The following is a 17,332-nucleotide window of genomic DNA, read 5'->3' as shown; positions in this document are numbered from 1 at the left end:
ATTGACGTCGACTCTCTGCGGTAATGAGTTCGCACTGAATCATTATGGTGACACATCCTATTGCCATCGTCGTATTGAGTTATGTATGAGGCGTCTACTGCAGTGGGAATGCTCTTGCTTCAATAAGAACGATCTACGCAGTGACCAAGGTAATCGAAAAACGGTTAGATTCTAACACTGATACAAAGATAGGCACAAACATACATAATTACATAGCCCCCGAAAACTGCGCGAAATACCCTAAGAATGATAATGCATAAAAACTAAGGAGGTCCATCTAGTCCTCGTGATTTCACAATTCTCACTGCTCCCACAGTTATGCAAGTTTAGTTATATGCACATTGGCTATCGGTGTAGAAAAACAAAAAAAAAACATTTCCCACCGGGGGAAGAAGAAGAAGCTCATGAGAAGGAGCGTGTCGCGACGGCTCCGCCGATTTTGAATGTTTTGCGGCGTGTGATCGAAGATTCCGTCTCGAATCCTTTGTGGGAAGAAGGGGAAGTTCCAAGGAACACCTGGATATCCGAATCAAGTAGGTGGTCCAATTATTATTGGCACATCGACCACTCTTTGAAGAGCCACGACGGCGCGGCAGCTAAACCTAACCAGCGCACACTCGGCGCCATTGTTCTCGCCGCCCCCGCGGCGAGTTCAACCTAACCGGTGATGAAGCTGATCTGGGCCCCCGTACAGCTTAATACGTCAGGTTAGCCCCTCAAGATGGACGTCGTGAGTGGAGGGAGAGTATATAACGAAGGAGTACGCTGAAGAGCCAGGTTGGCATACCGTCGGGAAAGGCAAGCAAGCCAACGTGGAATCCGGAGTTCCCGGAAACAAAGACCAAGGAAAACGCCCCCTAAGCGAGGTTTTGCCTAGAAACAAGTGCACTAAGGGCCAGAAAGTACGGCAAGTCATCCTGGCGAGCAAAATGCCCAATTGCCGAAGGAAGATTACAAGAAATCATGCGTCCACGTGGGGCTTTAAGGTTACCAACTACGGACTCGATCGCCTAGGATGTTGTGTGCGTAATGCCGCTGGAATTCCAGAGGAGAATCAGAAGGGGACATCGTGGCGTCAACTATAAACAGAACATTTTAGTGGTCAGTACGCCATCCGACGACCGTGCTGCAAAATACAGGCATATTACCAGCTTGAAGATAGGCAACCAAGAATTCGACACAAGCGCCTATGAAGCCGCCGGAGACTACATCTAAAGGAATAATACGGGGATATCCCTGGAAGAATCCCCGAAAGACATATGGGAGAATCTGGTGAGGCCGCAGAATCCGGGCGTCCTTATGGCAAAGAGATGGGGAACACCACAAATGTCATCATTTTATTCGACGGACACTATGTCCCAAACTATGTGAAATACGGGTGCGTACTAGCCAAATGTGTGCTCTACAGAAAACGGATCGACATGTGTTTCCAGTGCGGACGACTAGGCCATCGAGCCGACGTCTGTCCTAACCCCAACGACAAGGTATGCAGAGGGTGCGGAAGTGAAAACCCGCCGCAAGACCATGGATGTGAAGCAAAATGCAAGCTCTGCGGCAAGAATCACCCTACGGCGGATCGCAAATGTGAGGCCAGGTACAAGCTACCGTACCTAGTGAAGAAACGCCGCTGGGAGAGGGCCAGAAGGGAAGAAGAAGAGGCGGAGGCAGCGCGCAGTCTCCATAACGCCAAGAAAAAGGGACATATCAGAACAGCCAAGGACCATACGGAGGAAAACAGTCAGAATACAACAAGAGGGACAAGAGCCAAGATACTCGAGGACGAGAGATCGGGATCCTTCCCTAGACTCAACAGAAGAGACGAGGGCCGCTCAACGTCACGTAACAGATCCCACAGTGACAAAGAAGAAGCACACTCCAGCAATGGCCCCGGTGGATCCTTACAGGTGAGCTGGGCGAACGCAGTCTCCGGGCGCGCGCGGGGGCGAGGCTGCTTCTCAAAGTAAAATAAGGGAGCTAGAAAAAGAATTAGCACAGATTAGGCAGATGATGGTACAGTATAATCAAGTAACGCCGCATTAAAAAAGGAGAACAGAAAGCTCAAAGAGAGAATAACAGAATTAGGAAAGGAATGGCAGAAACCGAGAAGTGACACAAGTTGTAGCGGAGGAAAGAGAAATAGATATGGAGGAGGATGTAGCTACTCCGCTAAACGTAAAGCCACGGAAGATACAGTGGAAACAATGAGAAAAAGACCAAACCGGTTAGTGCACTTCCAGAGCGTCAGGAAGAAGTCGAGCAAAGAATCGAGGCAAAAATAGAGGAAATGGGCGCAAGAATCATGCAACAAATACAGCAGCAGCTTAATTCGATAGTGACCCGCATCGCGCATATAGAAACAAGAATAGCGGCGTGGGGACCACTGTCCAGTGGGGGTGGTCCCATCAAAACTACAGGCAAGCCCTACATCAAACCCCCGGTACTAACCGAGGGAGCAGGAAAACTGTAATGCCGCCATGGATAGACGCCATACATACAGGATCTGGCAATGGAATTGTAGGGGATACCGCAGAAAAAGATTCAATCTACAGCAGCATCTGATTAACAAAGAAAGCCCAGATATCATAATGATACAAGAAACACACGGAATAGCAAAATTATCAGGCTACAAACCATTTAGTGGTGCCGAAGGAGAGACGAAGGCCATAACCACTCTTGTAAAGCGAAACCTTATGGTCGTGCAACACGATACGGAAATAAGGGATATTGACAATATCTTAATAGAGATTATACCCACACGGAAATTAGCAGATAGCCTTTTTATCCTCAACGTTTACAGTAACCCGGTGTAAAAAACACAAATTCCGAACACTATTTCGTAAAACGCTCGCCATAGCGGGTAATCGTGCGGTGGTAATCGGAGGAGATTTAATGCTCAACACGTGGCATGGGGCTATAAATTCGAGAGTCCCAAAGGCAGAAACCTCTGGCTAGACGCGCAACAGGAGGCCTAACCCTCGTAACCGATCCTTCACTCTACCAGGAGAGGCAACAGTGTTTGCGTCGACACTACCCAGACCTTACTTCACAAAAAACATAAGCGACCGCAGTGGATAAATACACAGCAGATCTGGGTAGCGACCACACTATAATAGAAATAACAGTCAGGGCAGGACCGCGCAAACACAAAGGCAAGAAGCTCAAAATTGTCGACTGGGATAAATTCCGGAACATTAGAAAGAATACCAGCGGGGAAATTAAAAACATCGCAGATTGGACTGAACAGTTAACGAAAGACGTAACCGCGGCTACACAAATAGTTCCACCAGAAGCACACTTAGAAGTCATAGACAGTGGGCTCCTGCACATGTGGGAGGCTAAGGAAGGGTTGCAACGGAGATGGAGGAGTCAGAGACACAACCGGGCAGTCAGAAGGAGGATAGCCAGATTAACAGAGACATAGAGCAGCATGCACAACAGCTATGTAAGCAGCAATGGGAGGAGACATGTAGTAACATGGACAATCAATTAGGGCTAGCAAAGACATGGAACCTTCTCAGGTACCTGCTACACCCAGAGGAAACTAAGGCGGTATGCAAGCAAAATATTAACAAGGTAATTCATGCCTATCGAGGTTCAGAAAAAGACTTTCTAGAGGAGATTAAAGAGAAATATACTCCCAGGCTAGACCGGTTATACACCAAGACTACACAGGAGTAGCAAACAACGAACTTGACAGGGAAATTAGTGAAGCAGAAGTAAGGGCAGCCTCGCAAAAACTTAATACTAAATCCACCCGGACCAGACGGAATCACAAATAAGACACTCAGGAACCTAGATGATGAGTCTATAACAAAATTGACAGGATATATCAATGAATGCTGGAAAACCGGCAAAATACCACAACAATGGAAGACGGCACACGTCATCTTAATACCTAAACCAGGCAGGCGCTTACAGCTGGAGAATCTGAGACCTATATCTCTCACATCTTGCGTTGGAAAGCTGATGGAGCATGCAGTCCTAGCGAGACTAACTAACTATCTCGAGGACAGGGACCTATTTCCCTCCACGATGCTGGGTTTCAGAAGGAATCTTTCCACGCAGGATGCGATGCTCCAGCTTAAACACCAATCATAGACAACGCAGGCAGATTCACTAGAGCCATCCTCGGCTTAGACTTAAAGAAAGCATTTGACAGTGTAACACATCAGACAATACTCGCAAGCCTTGAAGAGCTAGGATTAGGAAAGAGACATACAATTATGTTCGAGACTTCCTAACCGGCAGAAAGGCAAAGATCACCTTGGGAGACCTCGTCTCGGAAGAGATTGAGATTGGTAGCGCCGGCACACCACAGGGGTCAGTGATATCACCGTTGCTGTTTAATCTGGCATTATTCGGATTACCAGCGAAACTAGAGGAAATTGAGGGCCTTAACCACACTATATATGCCGATGACATTACCTTAGGGTAAAGGAGGGTAATGATGGGCAGATAGAACAGACACTCCAAAGTGCGATTAAAACAGTCGAACAATACCTAGAGGGAACCGGATTGGTTTGCTCGGCGGAAAAATCGGAATTATTATTGTACCGGCCAACTCGCAGGGGCCGTAAACCAAACAGCTACAGGGGGGCAGACAATGTAGAAACGGACATACAATTGAAGACTGCCGATGATAAACCCATTTAAAGTTGATAAAATGAGAGTTTGGGACTGCTCATTGAAGCAAAAGGCAACAATGGAGAAACCATTAGGAAGTTAGAAGGGGCAGTATCTCAGTTATGAGGTTGATCAAAAGGTAGCCAACAGACACAGTGGAATGAAGGAAGAAAACATGATCAGACTGGTACAGGCGTTCGTTATCAGCAGGATCGTATACGTCGTACCCTACCTTAGATTGTACGCTGGAGAAAAGATTAAATTAGAATGCCTCATTAGGAAAATTTATAAACAAGCCGTAGGACTACCAATCAGCACTAGTACCGACAGGCTATTAGAATTAGGCCTGCACAACACAATAGATGAGCTCATAGAGGCGCAGCGGATAGCGCAGTACGAACGCCTTTCCAAGACCAAGACAGGAAGACACATACTAGAAAAAACTAGGTATTGGGTACCATACTCAAAACGGAACCAAAGTGGACATCCCGAATTGTAGGGATACGATAACCGTTCCCCCATTACCAAAGAACATGCATCCGTGTACCATAAAGGCAGAAGAGAAAGCAGAGCAATGGTCATACAAAAAAATTTCGGAATAATAAAGACGCAGTATTTGTAGATGCTGTAGATACAAGCACAGGCGCGGCTTTACAGCCGTAGTAATTGATCATGAAAAGAAGTGCAAAACATGCGTTACGGCAAGCACAGTAAATATCGCGATGCGGCGGAGATAGCTATTGCGCTAGCAATATCACAGACCGAAGCGGACGTAATAGTCAGTGACTCTCAGGCGGCAGTACGAAATTTCGCTAATGGCCGAATCTCTCCTGAAGCACTACGAATCCTAATGGCAGGTACCAAAAGTCAAGAAAAAGATGTTTATTTAATATGGACACCCGCTCACACCTCCACCTCACCAGGAGACAGCAATAATAATAAGACGGCGCATGACGTGGCTCGAGGGCTTACGGACCGAGTCACGGCCGATAATACGGCGGGCACCTTAGCGTCTCCTGAGAACGAGGATGGAGAGGAGTGGGAATGGAAGGATCGTATGACCAGATTTAATGACATCACACAACACTACAAATTGCAAAGGTGCATTTTCCCACCACCTCACCAAAAGCTCAGCAAAAAGCAGTCTGTCGAATGGCGGCAATTACAGACCAGAACTTATCCGAACCCGGTGATCTGACATCTCATTTACCCAGACATGTGCAAGACAGACAAATGCAAGAACTGTGGTTCTAGAGCCAATCTAGAACATATGCTATGGGAATGTCGAGGCATAACAAACAATAATGGGGATGCAGCCTCTCGCGATCGTCTCCGCGTGCGCTGGGAGATTGTGTTGCTCAGCTCTGCCCTTGACGATCAACTTTGGGCTGTCCAGCGGGCCGAGGAAGCCGCCAGGGCTCAAGAGCTCCTGGCCGTGACCTAGGCGGGACCATTTGCCCGTCCCACAAACGCAGGGCCTTTAAATAAAGTTATTTGACTGACTGACTGACTGATTTCCCACCCGTCCTGATAGGAAATTTGTAGCTGCAAACGGGGCAGAGAAATGATAATTTTGTTGCCAATAGTCTATTTACGCCGCTCGGACGCCGTAGTGGAGGTCTACGGTAAATGTTGCCCTTCTGGAGGTCTTTAACGTGCGCTGCGATGCACACGGGCGTCTTCGCAGTTTGTCTCCTTTCAAACTGCAATCTCCGGAGCCGGGTATTAGCCCACAATTCAGAGCTGAATATACTAGCGCCTTAGGTACTCGGCTACCCCAAGGGTGATTGAGTAGGGTTATATGAGCCATATTAATCTTCTGAATCCCCATATAAATATGAGTCTCGACTATCTTCTGCTGAAAGCGTACGTGACCCAGATTTACAGCGTTAGCTAGCACATAGTTGAGGTCCGTCATGAATGTCAAGTATTAGCATTAAATGGGCACCTCATGCACTTTCTCTAACCGTTTTATCGCCAACTTGGGTACAGGATATTCCACGGTCCAATGGCTCGACGATTGTGCTGCTGTAATGTTCCAAGTGCATTCGTAACAAATCGTCGGCACAAGTTGGGTCGATGAGTATCTGACTTTGCTTATGTGCCTCTCATAAGTTAACCCGTTTAACGCACACCGGTTTTACTCGGACGTGCTGCTGCTTATGTCCCGCGCAGTCACAAACCCCGATTACCCTCAAGTGTATCACTGCATTGGTGAAACTAGGCATATGCCACACTTCAGTGAACTTCTTCGAAATGAATTTGGCTCCCCTGATATGTGTCAATTGGTATGTGCTCGTCTTCAAGAAACCTACTTCACCGCAACTTGCATCATGTGAAACTAACTATGATCGCACTTTAATGAAAAGCAAGTGGAAGAGAATCACTGCAGTACTTTCTCGTAAAAAACTGCGTCATAACGAAGTCCAAGATGACTCTCGCGGTAATGAGTTAGCATTGATTCAATGTACCGACACAACCTATTCCCATCGTCGTAATTAGTTATGTATGAGGCGTCTACTGCAGCTGGAATGATCTTGCTTCGATAAGAACATGGGCGCAAAACTAGCACCGCCGCCATGAAGGTTTGGGTTACACCGGAAATGCATGGCGCGCAGGTTTATATGAACAGAGAGAAACGCATCAAGCGACAACCGGGCTTCTCTCTCTCGCTTATTTCTGGATGGGCTACGTAATGTAGTGGCGCTACTGAAAAGACGGCGCCTTTCCTCCTAAAGAGAAGCGTGGCGCGCCTGTATGTGCGACCGGGGAAAATTGTTCCCTCGATAGATGCACACTCTGTGGCACATACACAGTGACTCCACTGGCCGGGACATTCAATAAAGAGGGGCACATACCTAGTGCATTCATGCGAAGGCTCGCTGAAGCGTTGGCGTGAAAGGCGTTCGTCGAAAAGCGGCACCTACGCTTTGCATTTTTGGCACAGAATACTAATGCAAGAAAATATTGCAGCCGACTCTGCCTCTAGGCACGTCTTCCGCACTTGAAAAGTGTAACGTACTGCACCGAATCTCATCTCATTTATTCCAGTTAAGAATAACTTGGATACCTGAGCCAGTCTAGTGAATGTTTTTGCAGCGAGTCTCGCACCAATCCAATAGTTTCCAATTTCTTTAGCGCGATTGCAATGCATATATTTTTTCTAATTCTTTGTCAGTTTGATTCGAGTCTGTGATGTCTAGCAAATCTTGAAGTTTGCTTTTCGCCGCTATTCCCTTCCATCCCAATGCGCATCCCCTTGTTGATAGGCGGTGCCGCTGTCGATATCACACCGCTACCTCCATCAAAATTCGGGTTATCCGTCACACGCATGAGCACGATCACCTCTAGGAATTTGAGGTGTGAATAAGCTGGGAACAATGTGGACCACAGTTTTTTAGTGTCGCGAAGACGACAGAATTCCGGCAGAACCCATGTTGAGATGACTATCGAAGTTAATGCGATTGACATTCACACATTGTAGCGAACTAGAAGCGACACACCGTGTTAGCTAAGACACCTTTATTTAGAATCTACAGAGTTTCTCCTGACATTTCAAGTAATTCGGATATATGCGGCTATACACTGTCTCCCTGATTGACCCACTTTGTTATCACCATCGCTCGTCAAGGTTATGTAAGCAGGAGTTCTGCCACTCCCGGTGGTTGTTGCCAGCCTGATCACTCCCTATTTTCCTAACGGTCCATTGCATGGTTTGTTTTCATACCAAATATTCGCATAATAATCTGAGCCTGTTCAGCTAGTAATAAAATGTTTATTTATCTGACAGTTAAATTATACAGCAACCAGCAAGCACGGATGCAGGGAAAGAACCTGCTTTGATGCAGCTTCAAGACCGCCCGGCGGAGGTTGATCACATGACAGTATCTTCACAATAATCGAGAACTCGAGCTAGCCTCGTATAGCCAAAGGGCTAATAGGTCGAATAGAACCGGGCCGGCCAACGTATGGTACTTTCGGGCTCGGGCCAGGCCCGGACCTGAAAAACCGGCCCATGCAGTGCTCTACTTCGGAAAGTCTGATGAGTAGATTTCCATATAATTATGAAAGATTGAGTATAGCATCTTAAGGCGTAACCTGCTTCCCTGATCAAGCAAAAGGATCCAGTCAAGTTCTTTTCCCCTCTTACACTTATAAAGTGATTGTATCTCCCCAGGACGAACAGTGTCTTAACGGATTGGATTTCTTCAAGTGCATTATTATGCAAAAAAATCTCTTGGGATCTACGTGCCAAAATCACGATCTAACTATGAGGCACGCCGTAGTGGGGCACTCCGGATTAATTTAGACCACCTGGGGTTCTTTAACGTGTACCCAATGATGCACTATTATGCACACCAGAAAACGGATCCCGCAGAGGCCATGCCTACACCAAAATTGGTGAAACTTGTTTGATACGCTGACTCTTTTACAATTCTGGGTCCGACTCTAAAACACTTACGTGTTTTGAACGTTGTTGCAAGAAGTGAAGGGCATGCCCTGCATTTTAACTACGGTATTAACATGTTATGACCAAGAGTCATCCTCTGACGGCTTAAGACCTAAATATTTTACGGGCGAATTATTTTTTTATTTCTTGGCCACTTAACTAATACTATATCTGAATTTGTTATATTTTCTAGTGAAGCTAATGTGCACATAATTACTTATGTTTAGGGATATGCTATTAGTGACACACCATTTTGTACGCGCTTCAAGTCGGCCGCCATTAAAAACAATGCCTCACTAGACGACCTTGCACATAGTACAAAATCCCACAAACATTGTTTCTTCGTTCGAAAACAACACATGTTAAAAAACTACAAATGCGGCAGAGACCTTTAAAACTGCTTACGTGTGGGTGTACGAAAGCGATATAGTCCCTTTGGTGAAATAAATGTCTTTTCCGCACTTTCCGTGTCCGCGCAAGCTCTCCCCTGCATTCTAACAGCGCCTCGGTGAGGCCAAATGAAAACGCGCCAAGCGTCTGAACGCACTGGCTTGCCCACGAGTTCATAGCTCGAAGGCGCGCTCCGCGGCGTTCAATTGGCCTAGAATACAGTTTATTTCATTCAGGAACTTTATACACTGATGACGTGGCACCACCCCCTACCCATTGGCTGCGCCGTCATGTGCCTAACGACGCACGCACTAGGTCACACGTTTAGTGAGCCAGAAGGCTTCGACGTGACGTGTGCACTGACTCACGCATAGGCGCAGCTTTAGTGAATCAGAACCATGGAGCTGCTGTGGCGTTGGGGGAGCGCGCTCGTCTCGCGCCCCGGAGGCCCGGTTTCGATTCCCACCCAGATCAAAATTTACCTATTTTTTTTCAATGGGATTATTATACCTTGTTTAAATGAACCTTTCTGCTAAATTTGCCGTCAAATCGAGCATTTTTGACACGTTTTTACTCTTTGCCGTCGGCGATTTTTGGTAGCGTCATTCGGTCACGCCGCCAACTACAACCTTGTTTTTTTCGCGTAATTAGGCATATCATGCTTTCACTTAAAAGAATGACTCGGCCCCAACACGTAGCCTTGCGGCAGACCAGACGTAGCAGCAACATCATCTGAGCAACTCCTATTCAAACAGCTCTTCAACGTACTTACTTAACAACACGGAGTTACAGCTTGTATATTCATAAAAGTATTCACGTGTTCATAGTACCGCTAATTTGACCTGGTCAACCTATTACCACTAATCTCACCTGGTATATCGACATTAGTAGCAATGCGAATGAAACGTTGGGTTATTTGCTGCGGCACACTTATAGTGCCACCATCGTCTCTCAACTTCATACTGTAAAAAACACTAATAAACAAGTGTTGAGTATCCATTCAATGTGTGAAACTGCGTTATATTTATTACCTTATTAGAACTCAAAATTACTCCACTCGTTTATATGTTCAACTTTGATCGAATAGCTAGCTACTAAAACCTCAAATAAAAAAAATGAATTTGTAACCCTAATTAAACTGACACAGTAAAACCCAGATATATCGAATCTGAAGGGGATCACGAAAATTTCGATATATAGCTAATTCGGTATATAAACCAATAGGCCTTGAGGCAAACGGTGGCTTACCAATTGGCGCGTTCGAGAACCGCCAACTTACTGCACGCAACTCGGGGGAAAAGCAAGCACACTTTGTTTACCCGCAAAAAAATTGCTGGATCACTTCTAACTTCAATGAAAAGTCCAAGCTGATTCTTTTCTTTACACTTGTAGCGTCCATCGCTTGCGGAAAATGAACTGGCGAATAGGCACTCAGCCCACACGATGACGGCTCGAAAATTGAATAGAAGGAATGTTGACGCTCGAGGTAGCATGCAGGCTACCCGAACAGCTCGACGGGGCTCATCTGACTTCACAATCTCTTCTCCCCCTCTAGGTGCCAGAATACCTCAAAGTGCACAAAGAAGAAGAGTGCGCTGCCGTGAGGTGGTCAATTAGAGATGCCCAGGTGACATAGATTAAAGCGAAATATTGCGCCAGAAATTGCAACCAAAAAGGATGTACCGCGAGAAAAAGTATAATCTTTGATTTTGTTAGATATATTTGTATAAAGGTAGGTTCAGTTCACAAACCACGTTTCGTTCGTAGTGCTGGTAAACATCCACCTCTATCTTTTCCAACAGTACCACAGAAAGTTGTCCCCATGCCTCGAGGAACCACAGTAAGATACGCTTCGCTAGCAGAACTCACGCGATGGCAACAGAAAGCAAACGTCACATGGCAGCCACTACACTAATGACTTAGCAATTTTATAGGACCCTCTGATCAAAAATATGTTTGGTTTTCAGTCTTTGATCAAGAGAACGCAATTTGATGAAAATAAGGCATTCTTGTGACTTAGTATTTCATGATCAACTGTGGAAAGCCCCTGGCGGGTGGTATTTTAAATAGTCTTTTTTAATATTTGTTAACTGTCTCTATAGGAAGCGATTTGCTTTCAGAATGATAACACTATCCTATTGGATGTACACGCCTGTTCATATTAACATACATTGGTTTAGGACTAGTGCTGTTAGAAACTTGAAGCGCAGCACCACGCGTAATGAAATAAAAAGCAGCACGCACTGTCTCTACGTATGGCAGTCCTGTCAAATGCCTTGGAAGAATACAAGTTGTCAATTCATGCTGCCCTTTTCTGCTTCATGCGTGACGAAATAGTATAAAGGAACAACCATCCCATCAGTTCATTTATCTTTTAGTAGTAAAGACAGGTGTTACAAAAACATTCACAGCATATCCACGGGGTGAATGATGATGAGTGGGCGAAGCTCCGGAGGGAATCAGCGGATCTCCCGCTTAAGGGGACGCTAGCACAAACGCGTTAGAAACGTGCCGTACTCTCTAGTAAGGGGAGCGGCCACAGCGTCTTACGCAGCCATTTACACATGCCGGAACGTGCACCGCGTGTGCCGACGCCATCACATGACTGCTGAAGAGTATACGCCCCGTATTCATAAACGCTCCTCGACTTGAACTTGACTTGCGACCGCTTTGGGCAGCGCGTTCGAAACGCGTTGAAGGTAAGGCGGAGAGGCCACAGCGTCTTACACCAGCTTCTTACACGGGCCGTAACGCGCTAGCACAACCGCGTTAGAAACGCGCTAGAAACGCGGCCTTTCGTTAATGTTGGGTATTTATTGCCATCGTGGTGCATGTGTCCATGTCCTCTTCGTGGCGCAGTGGGCTAATGCCGCGCGCTCGGAAGCGAGGGGTCCCTGGTTCGATTCCGCGCTACGCACACAACTTCGGAAATTTTTCTCAGACTGGTTACACACTACTACTACGACGACGGGGACGGAACGGGAGCCGCTATAAGGAGCTTCGCCCCTAAAAAAATATAACAATAAGTAAGAGCTCTTAATGAACGTGGTGCCTAGAATTGAAACAGCCAAACAAAAATATTATTTTATTTGTGCGGAAGTAGTGCACTTACTCTTCTGTTTATTTAATTACGTTTAAAAAACAAACATTGTGTAAAACAAGGTTAATATGATTACAGAAATTGGTTCATTTACAAAGCCCCTATTTTTTTTTCTTTCAAGGTGAAGTCTGTTACAGAAATGTTCTGTAAACGTTCGGAAAAGCAATCAACAGAATATTTTCGTCAAAGCAAAGGAACAAAGCTACTAAAAAAACAGAAGAGAACAAAAAAATTGTTATTATTTTTTTGTCGTGTTGAACGGGCATTTCTAAAATTCTTGAATCTTATTTGTTCCGCTTTTGCTGACACATATAAGGCTCCGTGGCTATACACGTCGCTATACATGACATTGTTGAATTCTAGAGCGAGGTCTCTCGCATTGAAAAAGCTGCCAGTCTTTATCAGCAATTTCTATATACTTCTTAAGAGCAGTAACACATTGGTTGGGTGCGCTCTAGTGCAGGGCTATGGAAATTGCAGTACTTACGGGTACTGCCATTGCACTGCACAGGTACTGCCCTTGCAGTACTTGGAAAATGCACGCCTGCATTCATACATCCTTACATGAGTAGGGGTAGTCGCGTCTTCTTCCGCACTCCGCACCGCAGTAAGCGTAGTATAGCTAACGTTTGTGGAAAAGCCGCACTGGAAGTGAACTTCCTACTCGTAGCTGGCAGCTTTTATCGCCAAATAAACTTGTCTCAAAAATAGGGCCTTTCTCCCAGCACCTGATGACTCTCTCCCTTACGAAGCGCGTATATGTATATATATTTTCTTCCTTCCTTCTTGAGCCAGAATCTTTCCTTGGTCAGAAAGCATGACACGTCTCCATTCAGGTTGCCTTAAGGATGCGAGCACCATTGAGCGCGCGTCAGGTGCGTCCCACTGCTCTTATCCGCCCCTTCTTAAGTAAGAGAAGCACGGGCGGCCTGTCCACGTACGTAAAACGCAGTGGGCCAGCGAAGACCTTTTACGACGCCTGCTTCTCGAAAGCGACGCGCTTCGCTCAGTGTATACGTTTTCGGCCGCTCAGCCGGCTGCGAGCGCGTACAGAATCGTGCAGCTTGAGCGCCGCTGATCTGGAGGTGGAAGCGCTGCCCTCGTTCGCACTGAACGTTTGGAGCTGGTGCGTTCAGCAGCGCATTACGATGGATCGGGCAGTGCAAGGAGCGACTGAGGGCATGTTTTCTTGCGTTTGACGAGAGAGCATTACCATCCGCCACCGGTGCTTGAAGTGGGTGAGTCGTGGAAGCATTTATTATTTTTATTTATTTATTTATTTATTTATTTATTATTTATTATTATTTTTATTTATTTATTATTTTTATACCTGAAAGGTCCCAACTGGACATTACATGAGGTATGGACACGGAGAAGGTGGAAATGATGCTGATGACATTACAACACTCGAGGCGATTAAAGCGCGCTGTATCGCGGATGAGTGCCGTTTTATTAGGAAGGCCATTCCAGTCTCGGGAGTTCCCAACTTTTTAAATATTGGCTTCACCAGGAAAGTAGCAATACGAAAGTTGTAGATCACATCTAAAAAGGCCTACTGAAGTGTTTGCAACTAAGTACCATAGGGATCTCTTGTAATTTTATTTAAAGAAAGCGCGCGAAATAAAAACAAGCGCGTGATGGCACCACAATTTCAGCGCCCCATGCATAACTTGATTCATAACTATGTTACACAAATACGCTATCCTTTTTTCTTCCTGTAAACACATGCGCAGTCTATACTCCTTCACATATATAAATAGGTTCCGTGGCACAATAAATTTAGTTGAAAGGTTGCGCTTGGTGTGCGTTCTTTTCTCACCTCCGTGTCTTTGTTGCGCAATAATACTCCAGTAATGCCGTATATTGTGTCCATATGCTATAGAAGAACCAGGCCGTTAACTCGACAGTTAGTGCTTGTTAGCTGTTGCGAGCGCTGGCGCAGTCTCCAGCCGGCGACTCAACCGCTCTAGACACGTGAGATCCGCATTGTACTTGATTACAGGGGCCGACACCAGCCGTGCAGGCAGCGCTTAACATTGAGCGCTCATGTCGTGCATGCTTAAGCATAATCAGATCTATTACTCTATTTAATCACCTCCTACGCTACCGAATGACGCCGCTGAAATTTCACTATGGGCGTATGATCTAGAGCAGAAGGCCAATCTTTGAAGCCGCATATGCCGTAGCACGAATTCCTGAGTGCTGACCTATAGATATTATCATATATGCTGCATTCTAACAACATTCACTAGAATTCAGCATCAGCAATAATTTATAAATTTATAAATATAAGTTATAAATCTACAAATAAATAGTTTCTTGCCAGTCTTGCTATCCTGGTTCCGTATTATTCACATGTATTTACTGCAGCCGCCTGTTTTCTACCCGAATGAAATGAAAACCCTTATACCTCTGTTTCTTGAAACAGTTATTGCAGCGCCCAGGCAAACATGCCATTAGCCTTGTCCTATATTTTAGATGTGCCGATAAAAACAACCCAACAAAACCCCTAAGGTCCTCGTTCAATCTCTTCTGCATTCTGCTATCCGCGCGCCAACGCAGACGGAAGACTACAGCTACCAACTAGCACAGCGGCCGCGGTGTCACAATGCAACTCGTGGTTGGAATGGTCTCTGCGGATGCGCTGGCGAGCTCTTGGCTTCGTTAAAGGTAGTAATTATTGGCAGACTGTTAACTCAGCATACATAATGTTTCGTGCAGTGCGAACGAGCCACTATTGCGTTAAACTTGACTTCTTCCCGCTAGATTACATATTTTTTTATTTACCATCCATATATTTTGGGAACGTATCATTCCTGCACTACTAACCGGACATCTTGGTGTAGTTAAGCTGTGGGTCCGGACTTCCTCTTCAATTGTATTTCCGTTACCGACATTATAGTGCAGTAGAACCTAGGGCCACATTATGTAACTGTAGTTTCCTCGATTCATTCGTTTCGCTACTTGTCATTGGCTCCGATGCCGTTCAAAAGCCTCGTGCCGAGTAGCCGATCTCAGCAATGATGGTGCTGGAGGCAGCGAGGAAAGGCGAAAAGAATGGATCGCGAGAAAAGTCCTCAAACATTGCGGCCCCTGTTATTCGGCATCTTCTTCTTCTAAGGCATCAACACGGAGTCTCATGTCCGGCATCAGCGGAGCCCCGTCACGAAGTCGGAAGCCTGTCGAAGCATGCGCACGCTCAGTTTTCTCCTCGCCTTCTCGCTGGTAAGCGGCAGCGACCTGAACGACTGCCGCTGTGCTTGGCTTGGACTCGACAAGGCGCAGCGCCTCGCCATCTACCAGGGGCAGCCGCCGGAACAGCCATCAAACGGCGCCACAGTACCAGCGGCTTGGGCCTGCTTCCAGAACCGCATCTATCAAGAAGGGTGAGTGAGGCCCCCATTGCGCGCGTCTCAATGAAAACCTACTGGCGCCGTGTGCGTGCCTTGTTCTTCCTTGTGTCCACGTACTGGTTGCACTACGCGTACATTCCTACTGGTGCAGCCGTCTGTAGACAGTGAAACGCTAGCATACGACGTAACCACATTATGTGTACTTTTCACATCCACGGGCATTGTCCCGAAGCGTATGTGAAGGAAAATCAACAAAGTCTACACAAGCACACCAGCGGAAGATGCTTAACTTATAGGACTTGTGAGCACCAGAATGCCTACTTGGGCTTAAGGTGAAAGTTTATTCAATTTCTGGTGGCCCACCGCGGGAAAAATGGTATGACATCTATGATAGGCTCACTGGGCAAACATCGCGAATAGTTTGAAATACACCCACTGTCAACTATTCTAGGCGCACATACCGCGAGTTTGTAAAAGCAACTATGTCTTTCACAAAGAACTCTCGACTATTTCTGTGGGACACCTGCGCAGGGTAATGCCTGGTTAGGTTGGTGTACGCAGTCCTTAGTGGGCCTAACCTAGTCAAGATATTCTTCGCTCAGGTGGTCCTACCTGGAAGTGGAGACGAACCCCAGTGTCGAAGACGGCATCCAGGCATACGCCGCCGGTGCTCTCGAGGCACATTTGACTCGTCAGCTTATGGACAATCACTGGTTGAACATGTTCGGCGGGTACTGCCGCGGCAACAGCCTTTATTGCAGCCGTCTTCGCCAGTTCTTCGACGCCAACATCGGTTTCTCTCAGGGAATGCAGGACTTACATCGAGAGACGGACTCCTACTGGCGCATGGCAAGTTATACGAACTTATTTTTTCACACATCTGCGAAAGCCTGTCCTTCTTGGCAAGAATTACTCTTAAAAAAAACGTAAGAATAAGTAGATATCAGAACTGAAATACACCAGTATATATGCCCGCGCTGCAAATTTTGTTTTGTCCTTCTATTGACCCTTTTCGTGGTGATCTCATGGGCGCTGCCATGTTTGATCATGTGGTGACTCGTCCATTGCTTGCCTCAGCTGCCTCCGTTGCGTCCGTGTTTACAGTGGATGTACAGAGATCAACACACATGTCTAGAACACACTCCTGAGGGCCAAATCAACTACCAAACCTTAAGCCGACCACCAGGCTGAGACATTCTGTGGAAACTGTAAATGTAGTCACGCAACCTCACATACAGCCGATTTTGGGCCACATTTCGTCTTCAGATATCGCCAGCGCAGTCCTGAGAACGTGGTTCGCGCGTTCTAGAGAAGTGTGTCGACCACTGTACATGACACGCACATGACGCCGGTGCGGTTCAGGAAAACTCTGCTTCGGGAGATATCGTAGACACTGACAGGGTGGAAGACACGAAG

The 17,332-nt window shown here is 46.3% G+C and overlaps 1 protein-coding gene across 1 annotated transcript; it reads left to right on the top strand.

The window, feature by feature from the left end:
* Positions 1–3,357: 3,357 nt before the first annotated feature.
* Positions 3,358–16,765, top strand: LOC119435242 (putative phospholipase B-like 2; the record flags this gene model as incomplete). Its single annotated transcript, XM_037702156.1, has 3 exons — positions 3,358–3,442; positions 15,685–15,949; positions 16,519–16,765. Coding segments are annotated over exons 1-3 (597 nt in total), but the record flags the coding sequence as incomplete, so codon positions are not given.
* Positions 16,766–17,332: the final 567 nt, after the last annotated feature.

Source organism: Dermacentor silvarum, unplaced genomic scaffold (assembly GCF_013339745.2).
Source record: "Dermacentor silvarum isolate Dsil-2018 unplaced genomic scaffold, BIME_Dsil_1.4 Seq562, whole genome shotgun sequence".
Lineage (NCBI taxonomy): Eukaryota > Metazoa > Arthropoda > Arachnida > Ixodida > Ixodidae > Dermacentor > Dermacentor silvarum.
This window is presented reverse-complemented; position numbering and strand designations above follow the sequence as displayed.